At 27.2% G+C, this 22160-nt stretch overlaps 2 protein-coding genes across 2 annotated transcripts; one reads left to right on the forward strand and one right to left on the reverse strand.

The window, feature by feature from the left end:
* Positions 1-9702: 9702 nt before the first annotated feature.
* Positions 9703-13285, forward strand: LOC137822442 (uncharacterized). Its single transcript, XM_068627329.1, has 10 exons — positions 9703-9714; positions 10758-10970; positions 11110-11225; positions 11365-11445; positions 11521-11623; positions 11867-11941; positions 12423-12519; positions 12646-12738; positions 12818-13002; positions 13125-13285. The coding sequence occupies exons 1-9, from the start codon at positions 9703-9705 to the stop codon at positions 12838-12840; spliced, it is 813 nt and encodes a 270-aa protein (XP_068483430.1). The 3' UTR covers positions 12841-13002; positions 13125-13285.
* Positions 13286-17274: 3989 nt separating this feature from the next.
* On the reverse strand, positions 17275-20295 carry LOC137821160 (pre-mRNA-processing-splicing factor 8A-like). Its single transcript, XM_068625627.1, has 5 exons — positions 19419-20295; positions 18293-18678; positions 17885-18074; positions 17657-17763; positions 17275-17457 (listed from the first exon to the last, which is right to left on the reverse strand). Exons 2-4 carry the CDS (start codon positions 18409-18411, stop codon positions 17734-17736), a joined length of 339 nt encoding a protein of 112 aa, XP_068481728.1. The 5' UTR covers positions 18412-18678; positions 19419-20295; the 3' UTR covers positions 17275-17457; positions 17657-17733.
* Between the last annotated feature and the right edge of the window lie 1865 nt (positions 20296-22160).

Raw genomic sequence — 22160 nt, forward strand, 5'->3', positions numbered from 1 at the left:
GCTTTGTTGGGCAAGTGGTTTTGGAGATTAAGCAGGGAAGAGAATGAGTTGTGGATAGATATTTTAAAATCAAAGTATGATGCATGACATTCATTATTAGAATGTAAGGATAACAAGAACGAGTCTTTATGATGGAGGGATCTTAAGAAAGTATGTGGTGATGAAGAAGGGAAAAAGGGGGAAATGGTTCACGAATAACATATGAAAAATTAGAAATGGGAATAAGATTCTAGATGATAAATCTCTAAAGGATAAATATCCTAGAATGTATATGCTAATTCTAAGAAAAAAAAAGTTATTGATTGCTGATATGGGAGTGTGGTATGTTGATCAATGGACTTGGAATTTTAAGTGGAGAAGGAAATGGTTTGCACGGGAGGAAACTTTGGTGTATGAAATACTACATAAGGTTAAGAATATTAAATTACAAAGTCATAAAGTCGACGAACACTACAAGAAAATCATGAAATAAAAACCATTTTTTAGAAACAAAAAATAATTAGTTGTTATAGTGACTAAATTAGAAACCATTTTAGAGACTACAAAAATTTTGGTTTCTAAATTAGTTTCTATTATTGTTAAATGGTTTATAAATTGGTGTCTAATTAGCAACCAAAGTTTTTGCTACTAATTATTTGGATTCTAAAACCTTGGTTGCTAATTAGACACCAATTTGGAAACCATTTAACAATAATATAAATTAATTTTTTTAAAAAAATATAGTCTCTAAAAGGTCTCTAATTTAGTCACTATAGCAACTAATTATTTTTTGTCTCTAAAAATTAGTTTTTATTTCATGATTTTCTGGTACTGAAATGAAAATAAAATGAGAGGAAAAAATGAGAATATAGTGTAAAGTTAACATATTCAACAATGCAAAGCAACCTGATGGGGGAAGATGTTGATATTTACACAACTTTGTGGAATACTATAGCACTTCCCTCATCTTTGTTCTTTTGTTAGAGGTTGTTTAAAAAATAAAATACCTACTTTCGAAACTTAATTTATAGATGTATTCTCCTTAATACATGTGCATGTGTCATGGTGACAATTTTAAGGAATCTATCACTCATTTGTTCTTTACCTCTCAGATAGCTAGTCAAATATGAAATTTGTATGATAACTTATTAGAAATTACATCATAGTAATGCTAAATTACACTTTCTAGAATTTCGACTCATGAAAATTATGTTATTTTTAACAATCACAGATTGGATGACCTTGACATCCATATGATAATTCAAATTAAATCTTGAACATGGATAACTAACAAATATCTCTAAATTTTTTCTCTTATTCTGATATTTATTTCTCCTTACATGTTTTAAATCTTTATGATCATGATCACCAAGCGGATTAATGCTGGCAGCAGTTACACTTTAATTTTATCAAACTTTCTAACCTAGATTTTATTTATTTTTACCAGGTTTGACGACTGGTTCAAAGGGACACATAGTAGCAATATGTCACGTTTTCAAATTGTCCAATCTCCATAATTCCTCTATTTCATTGGAACACATTCATAGCTGGAAGATAAATTATAAAAAAAAAAAACTCCAATTCTGATATATTTTACAACATCTGCAAAATCAACCATATATAATGTTTTTCATATGTTTATGAAATGATTAATCTAATGACAGTTACATTGTGTTGCTATTAGAAGTAACTGAATATTTCATCAATCTTATAATTTTAAAATAATAATAATAATAATATTGAGTTTGTTTGAAAGAAACCGATTAAGAGCGTGTTAGTGTCAACTATTGATATATACCAAAGTGAAGGTTAGCTTAACAACTGCAACATCAACATTAAGAAGCTTGACAAAGGACCCACAACACCAAAAAATGTTACACTACATCAATTTTATACCCTATAGTATCATTTTTAAAAATAAATGTAACATTTTTTAAATAAGCGTTTCTATAAGAAAATCTAAATTATTGTATAGTATATTTTTAAAAAATGTTACTAAAAAAGTAATTGTTTTAGAAAAACATTAACATTTTGTATTAATTGTAATTTAATGTTTTCCTCAATGTTTGTAACATGTATTACTCAATGCAGTCAAAAGAAGGGTGTTCAGCACCTTCTGCCGAAACGCCTCGCCGGTGTTGGAAGCGCTTAGGAGAGAGCGATTTATGCCTTTCGGGTGCTCGTGACTTTTATTGAGAGGAGATGATTTGAATTGAATTTGGGATTTTAGAGATGATTTGGGAGCAACAACAATGGTTCGTTCTTGTTGATGGAAAATTCAACACGGTAAAATAATAACTCAACCAGAACAATAAGCAGCTAATAATAATTTTTCCAACTTGCAAGAATCTGTGAGGAACAATAACAAATAATGACAACAACAAAAATATACGGAAGGAAGACAAAACACAAAAAATTTTAAGGTGTAAAACCTTCTCAACGTGAAGTCAGCCAATCAAGTTCTACTATAATCAAAATTAAGGTTACAAGAGAGTCTCAAATCACAACACAAATTGTGCTCAATAATAAGCTAAATAGCAAGATAACGGGATGAAATAGAGAATAAGAAATCAGAAAATTCACAAAAACCGCAGCTACTGTACACGGCCTATAGGTCATTGTTCCGATGACTTGTCAACAATCTGAACCGTCAAATTGAAGCACCGTGAGTTACAAACTTGCTGACAAAATCTCAGTCCGATCCAACTGTGGACGAAGCAACAACAACGATTGGACAAATTTTCCGTCCTAAAAAAACGTTGTTGCAGCGTGAGACGAATTTCTCACTGCTCAAACAACTTTTCAAAGATCCGAACGATCAGATTGAAGTAACATAAGTTATGAACCTGCTGAAAAAACTTAACTCGATCCAACGGTTCGACGGCGGCCAGAAGTTTCTAGACGAACTTCCTCTCTTCACTCTTTTCTCCTTTTCTTTTCTTTTCTCTATCTACTGAGAGCTCTCTTTGTACAAAAAATAAAAACCAAAAGATGATTAATATTGAGTTGGGCCTACACATAGAAAGTGAGTCCAACCCCAATATTTCTTCAATCCTCCATCTCTTCTTTGTTTCAATTTTTTCATTCAATCTATCCTCTACTTCTGGTTCCTCCACTCCAAAATCATTAACATTTCAAGTTCTCCAACCAAATTCTTCATTCCCTTTTTCTAGGGTTTTCTTTGATTTTACATGTTTTGTTGAATTGTGTGTATTTGTTGGGTTATTGCTATTTACTTTTATGAATGATCCTAATTGAATGATGGGTGTAAAGTGAATGATGGAGCAGTGTGAAGGACTTTGGTCATTGTTTGAGCATATTTTCTTTCATATGCATAAAGTAGCGTTGTCTTTCTTGATGCGACCTTCTTAATTTCAATATTCTTTCTTTCGACATTTTGTTGGCATGCCATCACTCTCTTTTTTATGGTTTTCACTATCCTTTTCAATGGCACGGTTAGACATAACATTTATTTGAACTTTGCAAAGTGTGTAATTTGTGTTAACATTGTTCTTGTTAACATTGTTCATATTATTACCTCAAAATATTCCTTCTATGCATTTTAAACAGATTTTAACATTAAGCCGCACTTAATATATCAAACATCAAGATAATATAAAGATATTATTATTCTTAAATTATTTTTAAAATTATTAAAATTTTAGTAAGTATAAATTAACTGTTTGAGTTATATCTTGAAAAGTTTAATTTTGTACGTTTTAGTTTAGGTTACGATGAACATCAATATTAATGGACACAATTTTAATCTATTAAATGAAATATTACTAGTATGATTTATTAAAAAATATTTATTTTATTTTAAAAGAAACTATTTAGTAATATTTGTTAAATGTTGCAAAAATATGTGCATTAGTAACATTTATAATGTTGCCTTTCATGAAGAAAAAAAAAATTAAATCATTTTAGTTTTTTTATCACCAAGAAATAATAAATAAATATGAATCACTTAAGGGATGACCTAACCTTTATAAAAAAAAAAGTAGGACCTCACTCCACATTCTATCCTAAACTCCCAACAAATTCTTATTCTAAAAAACAATCAAAGAGATCTACTCTTGGAGTGTATCATCACAACAAATTTCAAAATACATACAAACATAAAGAGTTCACCAAAAGTTAGCCTCCAACAGACATTTTTTTTTTATTTTTAATCCCCTATAAAAAAACACAACACCTTAATAAACCATAAACACAATAATGTAAGTAGCAGATACTCCTATTACAAAAATCTCTTTACTCCATTCAGATAATCAAACTGCCTACACCAAATCTAAAAAACACACATAAATATTCAGTAGGTCATTCTTGATACTAGACACAAAATCATAGATATCTCCATTGTGGGATTAATTACCATTATTTTCACAATCTCAACCATTACTATGCATGTTAATTCATTCTATATATTATACCAATGGGTTAAATCATGTATTGATGATGTAATTAAACTATACATATTATATATATATATGGTCTTTTACTAATTGTTTGATAATCATAAAAATGGTTTGAAATAGATTTACTATTAGACCAAGTTATTATATATCTTCATCGTACAGAATGGGAAGGAATATTGTGCTAACAGTAATAGATCTTGGTTAAATAAGATTATATTTATTAATTATATTTTGTTTGATTTATATGATTTACGTTCATATGATAAATTGAAAAGGGATTTTGGCGTCATATGAACTTCTTAATATAATGATGAAAAATTGAATTTATAGTTTAAAAATTGATATGAAGATGTGACACATAATAGTTTTTGTAAAAAGTGAGATATTTAAAAAGGTTAAGGAATATTGTAGAAGGTTCTAGAAGTATTAATGTTGTCCAAAAATTAAGTATGCACTAACTTAACTGCTAATTGCTTATGCTAGAGCGATTAAGGTAGTGCGTGAACCTAACCACCTCATTGATATGTCACCATTTTGATTTTGCTTATTTTACTTAACTCGTTCTTAGAAAATTTCTTAAACACTTTTCTCACCTTAAAAATAAACGATTTATCCTTTATTTAAATCATAACTTATATGAATGATTTTCTTGTATTCTTATAATTTTTTCAAGTCACAAATAAAATTTGTACTTATTCTTAGTTTGATATATTTTTTCTTGGATTCTTCTAATTTTTTCAAGTGAAAATCAAATTTTTTTCAACTCACAAATAAAAGTTGTACTTATTATTTTGTAGTTAGCATCATCACCACACCACCATTTATGGTTGAGAGGCAACTCTTTTTTGTAGGGCATGCTCATTCTATGAGTTGTAATCAACCCTAAAGAAGGATTATGTGGCTGGTTTTATGTTCATCTTTCTTTGGGAAAAAATAAGCATCCAATGCATCAAAGGGAATGTCTATATATATTGGATTCTAGCAAGATAATCATTTGAGAGTTTGAAAATAATAAGAGAAACACTTTCATACATTATGAATGTAATTTTTACAAAATTTAATTATTTTTATTTTATGACATTTTGTAATATAATAATTGTATCAATGTTGTCTATCAAATCATGTTATTGAAAAATAAATATGCATAATTTATTTTTCATTGTAAAAAAACAACAGTTTTTCGACAAAGACATAATTTTGTGTGAACAAAATATATCATTATAACAAAAATCACTAAATAAAAATTAATTTTATAGACAAAAATTAATTAATTACGTGACTAAATTAGAGACCATTTTAGATAATAATTTTTTTTGTCATAGGTAGGCATCACTATGCAACTTGACATCTCAGTTATGCTGACACTTCAAATGATAACACTCATTTGCCAATACATGAAAAAAATAATTATTAAAAAAAAAAAAGTTTCTATTTAATGATTTTTGTGATAGAATATTTTAATATTTATCATCCTAAATAAGAGATGAAAGGGGGTTAAATAATTTAGTGATTATTTGGTATGTATGATATTTATACTTATATATAAAGGAGATTCTCCATTACAACCGTTTTTTTGGTGTACATATTTTTTTTCTTCGATTCTACCCTTATTTAATATATTTCATTTTATTAATACAATGAAGTATTTTTACATTTCATATGAATTATTTAAAAATAAAATTATTTTTTAATTTTTTAAATTATATTATTGTACAACTTTTACATGACATATTTACTCTTTCCTTAATTCCTTATTTTAAGATAACAATAGAAAGAAAGAGAGAGCATACTCTCACACATTTACACACAAAATCTCACATATCAAATAAAATAACTTTTATTTTCAATCACTCTCTGCACTCCATATTATTTTTTTTTCAATTTTGATTTATCTAAAATTATTTTTGCATGTATATTTATTTTTTAGAATCATAAAAATTGAGTAAAAAAAATGTAAATACATAATCGCAACCGCACGCATGTGATTCATCTAGTATAAATAGTCAATAAAATATTTAAATATTAATAAAAGGACTAACCATATCAATCGTTCACATATTTTGGTTTTACATCGACGTGAAACCAGTGCATATTTTATACTTTAAAAAATGTAATTTAAAACAAAAATATTCTAATATAATTTTGGTTTAGTTAATTTTAATTTTATGATAAATTTGATATTCAATTAAGTTTTTATTAGAAAAATTCATCTATGAACATCTAAAATTCTTATATTTTTTAATTAAATCTTTATCCTTAAATTTTATTATCAATTAGGATAACTTGTTATTATTTTACATAGTTATTATTTACATGTTTCCATATAAAAAAAATAGTTGAATTAAGTTTTAAATTACTCGTATTTTTAACTAAGTTTCTACTAAAATTTTGTTTTGCAAGTACCCAAAAATCTTTATATTTTCAGTTGAGTTTATACTATCAATTTAAATGATAAAACTCTTTGAATTTATAGTCTCAATTAAAACACCACAAAGTTAAATAAAAGAAAAATAAAGTTCTAAAATTATATTTATCCTTACCAAATATTATTGTGTTGTATCTTGATAGGATTTATTTGATTTTTATTTTAATATTTATTTTAAATGATTATTGTTTTTTATAAAGATAATTGAAATTTCATAATGTCATTCTTTTTTATTGTTTAACTCCATAGTCTTGATTTCGTCATCTCAATTGATAACATTGACTCAAATAAAAAAAAATAAAGAATTGTTTGAATACTCTATTTAACAATTTTTTTAATAATACTAAATTGAAAATACTTAGATTTATTTAATTAAACTGTTTTTTTACTTTCTCAGTAGAAACACTTAAATAATGACAATACAAAAATAACGATCACATTATTTTAGTTAATGATAAGATAAGATGATAATAACCTAATTAAAAATTAAAAATTTAGAAATATTTAAAATTTAATTAATTTTATAATTTAACGATATGTATCAAATTAAGAAAGCAGAAAGGAAAGAAGGGAATCATGTTTATCTCTATTTGCTATGCATTTATACTTTCGAGAAAATCTAATCTATTCCAATAAATAACATTTATTTTGGTGCACATTCTTCTATGTGATATAGATACTTTTTCTTGCAGTTTTAATATTTAAGAAAATTAAATTCACTAATATTATTAGTTTTTAATAAAATATAAGAATGTTTTTAAATAAACTATATCCATAATGTATTTATTAAAAATTAAATTACTCTAAAATATTGTTTATATTTATTATCGAGTTTCTTTTATGCTTCTATTATGTATAATAATTTTTCCCGACATCAATTATATTGTTTAATTAATTATTTGGTATTTTAATTGATTATATTGTAATTACTTACATTTAGATTTATTAATGATCGGTCAACTCTATTTTTAATTAATTATTAATGATAGTTTTATTTTTCTTTTTAAAGGTTCCTCACTTAAGTAGATTTTGCTCAGGTTTTTCCACGTTTTGTATTATTTTTAATATATATTAGGCGTGACTCACATGCTCCATTTATTAAAGAAAACTAATATTTATTCAAAACTATAATATAATATTTTAATTTGATACATATTTCTTTCTTTCCTTGTTTTGTTTGTTTTATACGGAACTGCGTACTTGCATTCAAATTTTAATTTATGTTCTATTTAGAAATTTTTTCTTAAATATTAGTCAAAATATTTTTTAATTATTTATAGGTATGACGTTACTAACAAATTATTAAATATAATTAATTTAAAAAAAAAACTAGTCAGTATGAATATTATTTTATAAATTAAATAATTATTGATATTTAAAATAATTTTTTTGTTAATAAAATTTTATAAAATAATTTTTAAATTATTACTTATTATTAGTTACTAATTATTTTAAATTATAAATAATTTTTTATTTAAATTAATTATTAATTTAAAATTTAAAGTAATTTATAGTTAAAATGATAATTAATGTTAAATATTTAAAAATATATTTTATAAACTTTATTAATAATAGAAATTACTTTTAATTTATTTAATATAATGATTAATTATTTTTATATTTAAATTTATTGATATTTAATAAATTTTTAATGTATTATTAATATTTATTTCATTTTCTTATTATAATTAATATGTAATAAAAACATAACTTAAAAGATTTAATATCATGAAATCTTTTCATTTAAATTTCGTAAGGTTCAATTAATATTACTTTAATATTTAAAACTTATACAATTGAAGACAACGAAAAGGCTTATCTCAATTGATTGAGAGGTGGCCCAGTAATTGTAAACTTCCAAATAAATACGAGTTTGACAATTTTCAATAAATAAATAAAAACCTTAAAATTGTAAGAATATATCATTGAAGAAAAAGTCCTTTTTATTCATAACATACTAAGGGACTCAAACAAAATGATAATCTTAGAAAATTTCCAATACAAGGATCATTATCGTAGTACTAAATTTAAAACTTATAAGAATTTTTTATTAAATTTTATCGATATAATATGAGAGAATTTTAAATTTAGAACTATGTATATTAAATAAGATTTTGAGTTAAAAAAAAATTATCTTACAAAGGTTTTATTTATATTAAAGTGGAAATAGAAAATTATGAAAATGTTTATCTTAACTCTTGTATTAGAAAATAACTCAAGATCTAAAAACTGATGTTATACAGAAAGACTCCGATAGTAAAACAAAATTTCATAATTATCTAATATAAGTATAATTGTCTTTGATTCAAGATATGAATGTTAAAAAAAAAATCCCTCCAAAATATTCAAAGAAGCAAAGGATCTTTTTTAATTAATATTAACTTAATTAATATTTTAATCAACAATCTTTAAGTAATTAATATCCTAGGTATAAAAAAAATTCGCAGGGATTTTAAATCCAGTTATGACGGGCTTAATGGAACAGAGGCATGGGCTCAATGGGCCTAGTTTATACCATACAGTGTACCTTTTATAAAAAAAAAAACATTATTCAGCAAAAGTGTTTTCGATGTTTCTTAGAAAAACTTATCAATCACTAAAATTAAACTTGTATCATAATATAAATTATTTACCATAAATATAAAATACAACTTAATATAAAAATATTGATTATTACAAATGTTAATCAGTGTAGTTTATATATAAACTATTTAATTATTATAAAATTTATTTGTATAAAATAAATACTCATTGCATAATTTAAAATACTAGAATACATTTAAGTGCTAAAAACACCAACAAATCAGTCATCCAAGTGAAACTAAACTCAATCTTTTTAAATAAAATCTTATTTCAAGGTCTGTGGATGAAAAAATAATAATGACTACTATGGTAAATCGATAAGAAATAGAGTAAAAGTAAGTGAAAAAATAAAATAAAATAAAAACAATGGCAATTTGAAATTTTTGATGATATAACTTGATTATATTATTATTAAATATAACATGTTTCTGCTTTTCCTTCAACATTATAGGTAGAAAAAAAAGGGTTAAGATCCACCATTTTCCTTTCCCCTTTTCCAAACTGCTTCGTTTTCTTCTTTCATGTCCCTTCTTCTGCCTTCTACACAATCAAATTCACCAAAATGTGTTATTTGAGAGAGAGAAAACAAATAATTCACTACAAGAAAAAAAAAAATGTAATAATAACTAATTTAGAAACTAAAAAAAATGTTTCTATAGAAATCAATTTAGATACTATTTTATAAACTAAAAATTATTGATTACTAAAAAGGTATCTATTATTAATAAAAATTATAATATAATTAGATATTATATTCTTGGTAGTTAATAATAAAAATAAAAATAAAGTTTTTTTTGAGACATTTTTTTAGTCTCTTGTTAAGATGTAATTGGAAACCATTTTTTTGTCACTTTTAATTTAATTTAGAAACTAATTTTTGATCTCTAAAAATAAATTTTATAAAATTAATTATTAATTTTTAATTTATAAAATATTTTAAATTAATATGAATAAATTTACTAAACTGTTATTTTTAGTATAATATTAAAATAATTAATATTAATTTAAAATTACATTTAAAATAGTATTTTAATCTTTTAATTTTATTTAAACATAAAATTAAATTAATTATAAATTCAAAATATTTTTTAAATTAAAAAAATTATGAATTAATTTAAATAGATATACATACTTTTTAAAAACTTATTTAATTTTTTTAAATATGAGAAAATATTCTGCAGTTTGAATTTCTAACGCTATTAGAAATAAGTACATTTTACTAATTTATTTAGAATTATTTTTCTTATAAAATATTTATAAATTTTATTTCAATAATAATTTGCAAGAAATTATTACTAATTTATTTTATTTAAGTTTGTATATATTTAAATGTTTTTTATATATTTTTTTAGAAAAAAATACTTTTTCTAAAATTCTACTTGATAAATATTTTTTTCCTCTCTTCTTCTTCAGTCGCAACCTTCCTTCACTCCACTCTCTGTTTCCTTCCTATTCACTCTCAATCTCAATCTCGTTCCTCTTTCTCAGTATTGCTTGTTCTTGATTTCACTCTCAGTCTCATTCAATTGGTTTGTCTCACTATCTTGTTCTTTGTTCAAATCCAGGTAAGTCTCATTCTTCTTCTCCACACTGTCTCCTTCATCTACTTCACTCTCAGTTTCGTTATTCTTTATCACTGTCGTTCTCGTTCTCAATCTCGTCCAATTGGTTCATCTCACTGTCTCTTTCCTTGCTCAAGCTCAGGTAAATCATTCTCAATCTCTATATCTCGTGCTTGCGACTCGGAATATTGTCGGTGACGGTGCTCAAACGCAATATGATCTTCGGTGTCACAGGCTTCAAGTTGTTCGCACAATTAGGTATGGTTTTTTTATTTTGATTTTATTTTTAGCAAGTTTAATGATTCTCATACTAGAGTTTCGATTGGGGAAATCTTTGCCCGTATACCTAATTACATATTGATAAAAATGTGGTAGGTTCTGTATTCATGCTTGACAGATGTTTGACATCTTTGTTGTGGGGAGCTATAGTTGATCGCATTGGTCGAAAACCCGTAATACTTGCAGGGATCATTTCAGTGTAAGTATACATGTTAATGAACTGCATGCTTAGCTTTGAAGATTCCCATAATTATCAATGCTTACTTCATTTCAGTGTCATTTTCAACACACTATTTGGCCTTAGCAAAAGTTTTTGGATGGCTATTCTTACGAGATTTCTTCTCGGATGTTTCAATGGTTTTCTAGGACCAGTGAGGGTATCATATCTTTAACTCCTACTATTTCACACTTTCTTGTTTTTTCCACCAGTACTTGGATACAAATTTTGAATGCATGTGTTGATTATAACTTCATTCTCTTTCAAACTTTCATTTCTACATTTTCTTGTCTAACTACTTTATTTAACAAGCCTATGCCATTGAACTTTTTAGAGAAGAACACCAAGCTCTAGGACTGTCAACTGTAAGCATCACTAACTCTTTTACATTGTTAATTCTTAGAACTGCATTTCCACAACAAGTCATGTTGTGATTGGTTTAATAATTGGCCCTTCATTGAGAGGCTATTTGGCTCAGGTACTATTCATATTCTTAGCCATCTGGAGTATAAGATAAATCTTGCATAAAGCCTTGAATTTCCATATGTTTATAAGATGAAATGTTTTGAATTGAAAGTATTCTGGTTTTCTGAGAAGGTTAACTGCTGAAATTCTGTATTTAATTGTAGCCAGTAGAGAAGTACCCAAATATTTTTCCAAAGACTTCCTTTTGGGATAAGTAAATGGACTTTCATATTCAGTTTCTGTTTAAATTGCTTTATCATTTGGACCTATTTAGATAAACTTCTCCAGAAAATTAGTTTATGCCTGAATCATTTTTATAGAAGCTAGTACAAGAAAACTTTTACAAATTAGATTAAGAATAATCTGATTTTTGCTTACTTATTATGTTTTTCTTTTTTATTTTATCTTCCTATAAGTACTCATGGAGAACTTTATCCAAATAAAATCTTAATGATGTGCTGATTTTTATTTTCCAAACATAAATCATTTTGTAGGTTTCCATAGTTCTTGCCCAACCTCATAACATCAGTATTTGCACTGTTAAAACCATGAAGAAGGGAGAGAAAGTGATTTTAAGTGTGAAGCCTCAATGTAAGTTGTCTGCTGATGAATTTAAGTGTAAATGCTTGTAATTCTTAATGTGGATGATAACCTTGTCATTTTATGGATTTAAAACATGGTTCTGATGTTTCCTTACCTGTTTTTGCATTCTTGTAGTGAAAGTAATTGGTAAGCTACAAGATGGTACTTTGTTTTTGAAGAAGGGTCATGATAATGAAGGGGAGCTGTTTGAATTCAAAACTGATAAGGGTAACTTGAAAAAATGTCTCAATGTTTTTCCCGATTCCCACTAAATTATTTATTAAGCTAGCTAATGTGAGTGTTTTAGGATTGAGCATAACAAGCAATTGATGGGTTTGACAAAGCTATTTTGATTATGAAGAAGGGTGAGGTGACATTGTTAACTGTTGCGCCCGAGTATGGTTTTGGCTCATCAGAGTCTCAACAAGAACTTGTTGTGTTCCTTCTAACTCCACTTTGTATTATGAGGTTGAGCTAGTATCATTTGAGAAGGTAAGTTAATAAACAATCAATGATTTACAATTCTGCACTCATCTTGTGTTTCAATTTTCATTCTTTCATTCCTTTATCCATTGTTTGCGTTTGTTTCTTACTGATTTGTAACAATCTTTCAGTTCTAGCTTCCAAGACCGTCCTTGATTTGTTCCAGCCCAGAAGCTTGTGAGCTGCAAGTAGGCACAAAAAATGTAAATTCAATCAAGATAGGAATAGACTAAACTTTCTTGTACATATAACTCATGGATATTAACAAAAGTTGAAAGTAGATTTCAAACTACGGCGAGTATCTTGAGTTTATGTGATTATTTTCTAGTTTCTACCACAATCTTAGTTCACATTCATAATTCATAAAAAAGTTCTTTTGTAAAATTTGAAAAAAAAAATTGAAAAATTTCTCATTTATAACTCTATTTTGATTCTGAAAATAATTGCTTTGAGTTGATGAACTTTTAAAATTAGTGAACTTGAATCTACAAATAAATATAAAATATGAAAGAGTAAGTAGTTAAATAAATAAAAAAAAGAAAAAAAAGTAGATGAATAAAATAATATTTTATAATAAATTACATTATTTAGAAACCAATATTGTGACCATTTTTTTGGTATTTATATATTTGGTCACTAAATGAGTTTCTATATATTTTGGTCACTAAATTGGTTTCAATGAAATTGGTTGTTAATTTGGTTTCTATATAATTGGTCACTAAATTAGTTTCTATATATTTAGTCACTAAGTTGGTTTTTATTTAATGGTAACTAAATTGGTTTCTAAATTAGATTCTAAATTGGTATCTAAAATTAGCGACCATGATTTTAGCCACTTAGTGCTATTAGTTTCTAAATTAGTCTCTAATTAAGTTAGTGACTATTTTTATCATTTTAGAAACCAAAAAATTTAGTTTCTAAAAGCAATTTTTCTTGTAGTGATTAGATTACTTCATTTATGTTTAGATAGATATATAATGTTTATTATGGCAGTCCTTTTTTATCTGTATTGGAGATAAAAATATATAAGCATTTTTTATTCTTTACATTACTAACAAATTATTAAATAAAAATAAATTTAAGAAAAAAAAATAATTAATTGTTATATTAATTAAATTAAATATTATTTTAAAAATTAAAAAATTTATTGATATAAAATAATTTTTATTATAATAAATAGTTTATAAATTGATATCTAATTAGCTACCAAGGTTTTAGCTACCAAGGTTTTAGCTACATATTATTTAGATTACAAGGTTGGTAGCTAAAACCTTAGTAACTAGATATCAATTTAAAAGTTATTTATCAATAATTAAAACTAATTTAGATATCAATAAATTTTTTAATATCTAAAATAATATTTAATTTAGTCAATATAACAACTAATTTTTTTTATTTCTAAATTTGATTTCTATTTAATTATTTTCTTGTAGTGTTAGTATTTTTTTTTTAATATTAGATTATAAACAAATTGGATTGTTTAAAAGGTTACAAGTTATTTAAAAAAGAATTTACAATTTAAACATTTACAAATTTAAGCAATCTTTAAACTAGATGTTCTAGTTTATTTTTTAGGTTTGATATAATATTTTATATATGCAATACTTTTGCTTGTAGATAATCAAGATTTATTATTTTTTTTATGCACATGTTCTTCTTCATTTATAGGCATATTTAAAAAGATGTTGGAAGTAACATATATTCTCTCTACCTTTCTTCTTTTCGGGCTAGTTGACTAAGATCTTTTTTATGATTTGAGTTGTTTTTTAGAGTTTGATTAACATATGTAGAAAATCATCAACTTTTTTTTTCTTCATAAAAGGTGTGCATGAATTCTTATAAGGTCATAGAAGTTGTTTTCTTATTAGAATCTACCTAGATAATTGTGATAAACTTCCATCAATTATAAATTGTCATATATGAGTGTAAACCATATAGATGTGTCTCCTACTAGTTGTTATGTCTAACCATATTTGAGAATGTAATGTGAAAGTATAAGCTTATAAACAGTGTCATGTTCTTAAGTTATAAACGGTTTTATGATATTTGATATTCTTGTTGCACTTTGATGCTTATGTGAACCATTGCCTAAAACATAAGTCCTAAATATATCTTATTTAAACCTTAGTACATGAAAAGTAAATTTTATATGTTATAATTAAAACATCAAGTATAACTTCATCTAGTGTACCTCAATAGTTGAAATTAAACTATCTGAGCATAAAAATCTGATGATAAATAATATTAGTTTTTTCAAAAATGGAAAATATAAATAGTGTAAGATATATAAACTTAACTAATTGATTTAAAGAAATTTTGGTATACGAAATAGGCATGAAAGCATGTCAGAATAATATGTTAATGAAAAGAAAATAGAGATCAAATATGTATATAGGAGTATAAATTTTGTGTACCGAAGTTTTATTAAAGCTTTTAAGTGATTAATACGTAACAAATCAGGATTGAGTATTATGACTCATTTCCAATCATTGCTTGATAGTTAAAAGTTTTACTTGTTGGAATTGATTATTTTATAAATTGGCGGCGATCGAACAAGCTTTTATTATCTCAACAAAAAAGTTTAAGAAAATTATTTAGAAGTACATTTATCGCTTTGGTGTCCCACGGACTTTGATAAATCATAATGAGACTCAATTAGTTAGTCATTAAGCCTATGAATTTTAGTCCCTCTTGTAGATGAAATAAATCTTCATATCAATTAAACACTCATAATCCAATGGACAACCTAAGGTTGTCAATAAGGTCATTTTTCAAAGGTTTGAAGCGTTGTTTATCTAAAGCAAAAACTTTATGGGTCAAAGAGCTCCCACATGTTTTATGAACATATCATACAACACTGCAATCTTCTACTAAGGAGTCCCCGTTTTGCTTAGTATATGAAATAGATGTTATGATACCTGTTTAAATTAATGAGTCATTGAACATGGTTCTTCATTTTAATGAAGAGGGGTTGCCAAAATCCAAGCAAATTTAGATATTACCAATAAAATATGGGATCATACTTGCATATAAATGACCGTAGTGAAACCACATAGTGAGCTCAAGTTCACTTCAAAGGTTAATCTGTGACAACTTTTGAGTTTCTAATTTGGAATTGAAAGGATTCAACTTAATAAATTTTTTAACAAGTTATCTCTGAATTTGGTAGGACAACATCAAATCTCAGGTCGTATCATTTGAAAACATTCGATAACAACATAATACCAAGAATATGTAATGCAGAAAATCTTTGTTTTTTATTATTTTTGTAGTCACTAAGATGTATCTTGTCGTTGCTCTCTTTTTCTTTTGGAGTTTTTTTTCCTTATATTTGTGTTTTTGCTCAAAAGGTTTTTAGCAAGGTGTTTTTCCAAGTCAATAAAAAATAAAATTTCATGACACAGCTAATGAACTTAGACTCCGATAAATATCATACAACTTACTTGATTATATTATCCTATGAGATAAGCTTAAACTTTGACAAATGTTACGACCGACTATATTATATTAGCTTATGACCTATTAAACTTAAGCTTCAATGGTATGTGATTGACTTGACTATGTTATAGCATATGAGTTTAGGCTCTTATAGTTATTACACAACTAACTTAATACACTATTGATAAGCCTAGAATATTTCAATGCAATTATGTTAGTTGCGATATTGACAAACCTATGGATCATACAATTTTAAACTCAAAATTAAAAGATGCACTACAAAAAAAGTGTATATTGTGGCGGTTATTTTTGTATAAACTGACGTTTATAACCGCCACAATATACACTTGTGACGGTTTTTCAAACCGTCATAAAACTGGCCGTCACAAAGTTTAATGTGGCGGTTTTACGCTACCCGCCGCAACACCCGCCACTTTAAACATAGTGTAAATAGTGACGGTTTTTATATGTAAGTATTGTCAGTTATAACTGTCGCAATTTACATTCATTGAAGAAGATTTTGGCGCCATAATCTACATAAGTAGTGTCAGTTATAACCGTTGCAATTTACATTCATTGAAGAAGATTATGACACCATTATATACGTAAATAGTGACATTTTTAACTAACGTAATTTTAATTCTGAATAAATAAAATTTAACCACCACGTTTTTATAATCTGTTTTATACAATTATAAAACTTAACCACCACTTTTTCATAATAAAATAAAATAATGTATAAAGTTATAATCTTTCATTCATTTCATTGAAAATTAAAACACATATAATAATGTTTATATATAATTAAAAATTAAAACACAAAAACTTCATAAATCTCTAATCAAGTTTAAAATTACAACACATAATTGTTAAAAAGTTCAATTAACATCATTTCAGTAATTGTTCAAGTTCCACAACTTCCCATCGTGCCTCTGATGTGTCCACCAGAAGGGGTTTTGTTTCAGAACTTGGTACTGCTTGAAATCAATGTGCACTCTCCATCCTTTATCATAAGCCAAAATGTGCCTATCCTTTTGAAACAGAGTGTTAATACGCGATATACCTCTCCCATGAATCCTGTAGAACAAATTAACATAACTTAGTAGGGAAATAAGTAGATTTGTCTCAAAGAAAAACACATGCACATTACCACTGCATTATCCAGAGTCACAACAACTACCTAAATACAAATATTAAGGTCAATAAAAAGTCAACAGAAATTCACTTCCAGATCTTCCAGGGTCAAACGTCTGTTTTGTGCCTGTGCTTCCTGTCTTTTCAATGCATATCAGCTCAGATATGCTATGAATCAATGAACTTGCTCTCCCAAGGCTGCATGATCCAAGAGAACATAAAGATAAAGTTTATTTTAATATATGACTCTTAATAAACCACATGACAAGGCAAATGCATACATATTAGTACATATAAGAGGAAGATAATTAAGGTTCACCTGTATATAACGATAAAGGTTGGGAATCAGTTGGTCCTCCTCGTGACTCATTCCACTCTTGAAGTGGGTTACTCCAACATTTGTCTGCTGATTGTATCGAAGATCACTTTGTGGAATCAAAATGTGACCCATGGACAACAATCCAAGCCCTCCTATTTCTTTAGGAGTGTAGAAAATGACAGGTGAGAACCTGATAAAAGATACAGTGGAGCATAGATTTGAACATTAAAACCCAGTATTTATGAATAAAATATTAAGAAACAACTAATATACCTACCATAAAAAAAAGAATTAATTACCTGCTAAAAGATATAGTGGAGCATAGATTTGAACATTAAAACCCAGTATTTATGAATAAAATATTAAGAAACAACTAATATACCTACCATAAAAAAAAGAATTAATTACCTGCTAGGCGTCTTTGAGTTGAGCCCAATCTTAATACGAGTCTGAATTTTATTTTCACATTTAACTAGCAAATCTAAAAGCTCTTGGGTATGCACAGTTGCCTCTCGAAAATAAGTCATAAGCCTTGAAAACAAACAAAGACCATGGGAAACCAATGATGACCTCTTCACAGACTATCCACAATTCAACTTCACTCGCCAATTAAAACTATATTTTCAACCATAATCATGATAAATTAGACACCCAAGGCCAGTTAAATATGTTGAAAAGCAAGTTTGGATTATCCTTGCTGTAAACAGAAACAAAGTTGTTCTCCCACTCCAATGTTGAGATGCTTCGAGGAAGACGATTCTTCATATCCCAAAAGACACTCCTCCCAAGATCGACTGAATGATACCAATTAAAATGTCAAACAAATTAAGAACCAAACGTCAATATATAATATACTACAATATTAATATATTATAATAATTGTATGAGAAATGTCATGTGATGGAGAGTTTAGTATTATGGAATTCACAAATTTGACTTCTCAAGTCTACTAAAATACTAGTGTACGACTATAAACTTATACTTCACGTATTTTTTTTATTAGGAATCAAGAAACATATATACCCCAGAACCACTTATTATCAACATTATAAAATGTATAATTAATCCATTTTTATGAATATTAATTCTCAATAAAGTTAGTAGATATTTGTCAGCATATAATGGAAAAAAGATATTAAAATTTAATCAAATTTTGGTTTCATAGATGTGGATCTAATTCTACTGATTAATTTCTTTGCCAAGTTTTAATACTTTGTGGATCTAATTCTTTAGCCAGGCAATAATGGCTAGTTAATTTGTATTGTTTCTATATATAGGTTAATAATATACATGGGAAAACCATATAAAAAATCATGGTGTAGGAAGGTTCACCCAAGGTTTTGCTGCCTTCCTCTGCAGACAAGCATTTCATTGTTATCATATCTGGTTTCTTGTGATAAGTTTGTCATGGTTTCAAAGATATTAGTGTGACTATTTAATTCCCACTTTTCCTTTCTACTCCCTATATAACTATACATCACCAAGTTCATCCTTTGTTTTTGAAGAGGTAACATGGAGATATCAAGAAACTTACAAGTGTAACTTTATATCAGAAAAATTCAGGATTTCCTTCAATCTGCATAAAAAGCTCTCGTGCAGCTTCAACTATGCCTGAATGCCCAAGGTGGGGGAATGATGAAGTCACATCATAATGAATGTAGTTGCAACTGCAAACAGAACATAAAATGTTGAAGTGAGGGACTAGAATATTGTGTTGGACCATAGAAAGGATCTATACAGTTTGGCCCATATAAAACTATTACACATTGGAACTGAAACTATAAGGTATATAGAGAAGATGATTTATGCAGATAAATGTAACTCAATAGGGATGTCATTACTCATTAGCCTTTGTTTATAAACAGTTTATAATCAGACATCATAGCATAACATGTCAAAATTCATTTTCCATGGTATGTATGTCACAACCTTCTAAGTCATTGAAAACCAATCTGACAACAATACCAGAGGATATGTAGTTGTCCTAAAATTTAGAAGTTTAAAATTTCATCTTAAAATTGTGAGGATTGTTTATTGCTTGGTGTATTGCTCTATCAATTTCAGAACAGTGTACTGACTCAAAAATAGTTATTCTGTAAACAAAACTTAGCTATTTTTTTGGTGCTTAAAATATTATAATCCTAGTAGTACCTTCATAAGCTTCCCACGTTGCCCCATCATTCTGAGGGCACAAGGTATTGGTAAATTAAATATGTTACTAATATAAGCAGTGACAACGTACGCCTTAGCTATTGAAACAGTTATCTCCCTGAATCTTGATCGATAACTTACAAGACAAAATGGCTTGAATAGATGTAAATATTGTCCTACAGTATTGTCCTGTCAATAGGCTTTCGATTTGTGATTTCAGAATACATGTGACAAGCACAAAATTTTAACACAATTTTGTATTACCACTCTAGGCAGAGAGCGCTAGGGTTCGTGTGAGGCAGACATCGCTAGGGTTCGTGTGAGGCAGACATTGCTAGGGTTTGTGTGAGGCAGAGAGCGCTCGGTTCGTGTGGAAGCAGCAAGCGCTAGGGTCTGTGTGAGGCAGCGAGCGCTAGGGTTCGTGTGAGTGTGAGGCAGCGAGCGCTAGGGTTCGTGTGAGTGTGAGGCAGCGAGCGCTAGGGTTCGTGTGAGTGTGAGGCAGAGAGAAGGACAAGAGTGAAACCGTTAGAGTTAGGGTTCACTCTGGTTTTCAAAATGAAATTCAAAAAAAAATTATTTTCTTAAGTTTTCAAAAAGAATTCATTTTTCAAGTGAAAAACTGAAGGATTTTTAAATCAAGTTAAAAATGTGAATATAGGAATAAAGCAAGTTTTCAATTCTGAAGGAAAATTATGACGGTTAAAAATGACATAATTTGAAAGATAATTATGGCGATTAATGAAATGACGTATTATACTGAAATTTGTGGCAGTTATCAATAACCGTCATATTAAAACCGCCACTTTTTACACATTTTTTTTTTAGTGATGTTGATTGAAGGGTAATACAAAGAGCACAAGTAGCTTTTATCCGAAATAAATAAGTTTTTGCTACATATTATAAGTGAATAGTATTGAAAGCAAAAACATTTGGTTCGTACATTGTTCAACAATCTTGCCATTATGATACATCAAAATAAGTTACATTCATCATCATCATGATTCTCATCACACCACCACCATCAACCACCATTAAAATAAGTTACAATCAATAAACTTATTTCTCTTCTACTATTACCACATCCACAACAATCTTTCAAAGGTCAACAATCGAGTGGTCTATTATAAGATTGATTACCTTAACTTGTTCCATGACAACCCTATTTTTTTTACTATTTTTGTTTTTAGGGCGATTTTAAAGTCACTTGGTATTTCCTTTTCTGGCTCTAACTTTCAAAAACTGCTATATACTCATCCTTACTAGCCTTATGAACTTTGTGTTTGTTTTGAACTTGGTTAGATTTTCTTTGAAAATCGCATACTCTATTTTTAACTCTTTGATGTCACCTTTTAGTCAATCAAGCAAGTTCATCATTAGTTTCTTTCTTAGCTTGCACTTGCTTTTTCTCATTTGTCCACACCTCTTAGGCTCAAATTTCAACCATCACCACTAAAACAATTGCTTTGCTAAGGTAATTTTGCATACCATAACACCTATCTCTCCTGTTGTACTTGCTCAATTCCTTAACATCAACTTCTTGCAAGTTGTATGCTTGAAGGCAATTCTAGTTAGCAAAGGTAGTTAACAAAAAAAACATTATATATATAAAACATTCACTTAAATGGTATTAGTGAGAAAAAGATAACATTTGTAAAAGGAGTAATGAATGGCAAAAAGATGTTCAAGTTTTCTGCAAACATTATCTCAAAATAGCATATTGTGTCCTTAGATAATTTTTCACCCTTAGGATTGTATACCTTTCAGTCTCCTTAAACTCAATTAATGTTTAATCTCTTAGTATACATTTACATATAAGTACAAATTGATTGCGTGTTGGATTGTATTGTCAGCCATTAATCAACCTAGTTTATTGTCTTTTGACTTATACTTTGTATCAGAAAAACAAAAGGTTAAAAGAAAAGAAAATAAAATAAAATAATAAAAATGTATATTGATTAAAATACATGTGAATTAAGTAACAGAAAAGAATTTGAATTGTTTAGTTTAAATTTGGTGAATGATTGAATAAATGAAAAAGGTTGGGTTGCGTAAGTGAATGGAAGAGGAGTGAGTGAGTCAAAGAGATATAAAGTAAAGTAACGGTGAATGGGACCCACTGCCCATA

The sequence above is a fragment of the Phaseolus vulgaris genome, chromosome 9, assembly GCF_000499845.2.
Source record: "Phaseolus vulgaris cultivar G19833 chromosome 9, P. vulgaris v2.0, whole genome shotgun sequence".
Lineage (NCBI taxonomy): Eukaryota > Viridiplantae > Streptophyta > Magnoliopsida > Fabales > Fabaceae > Phaseolus > Phaseolus vulgaris.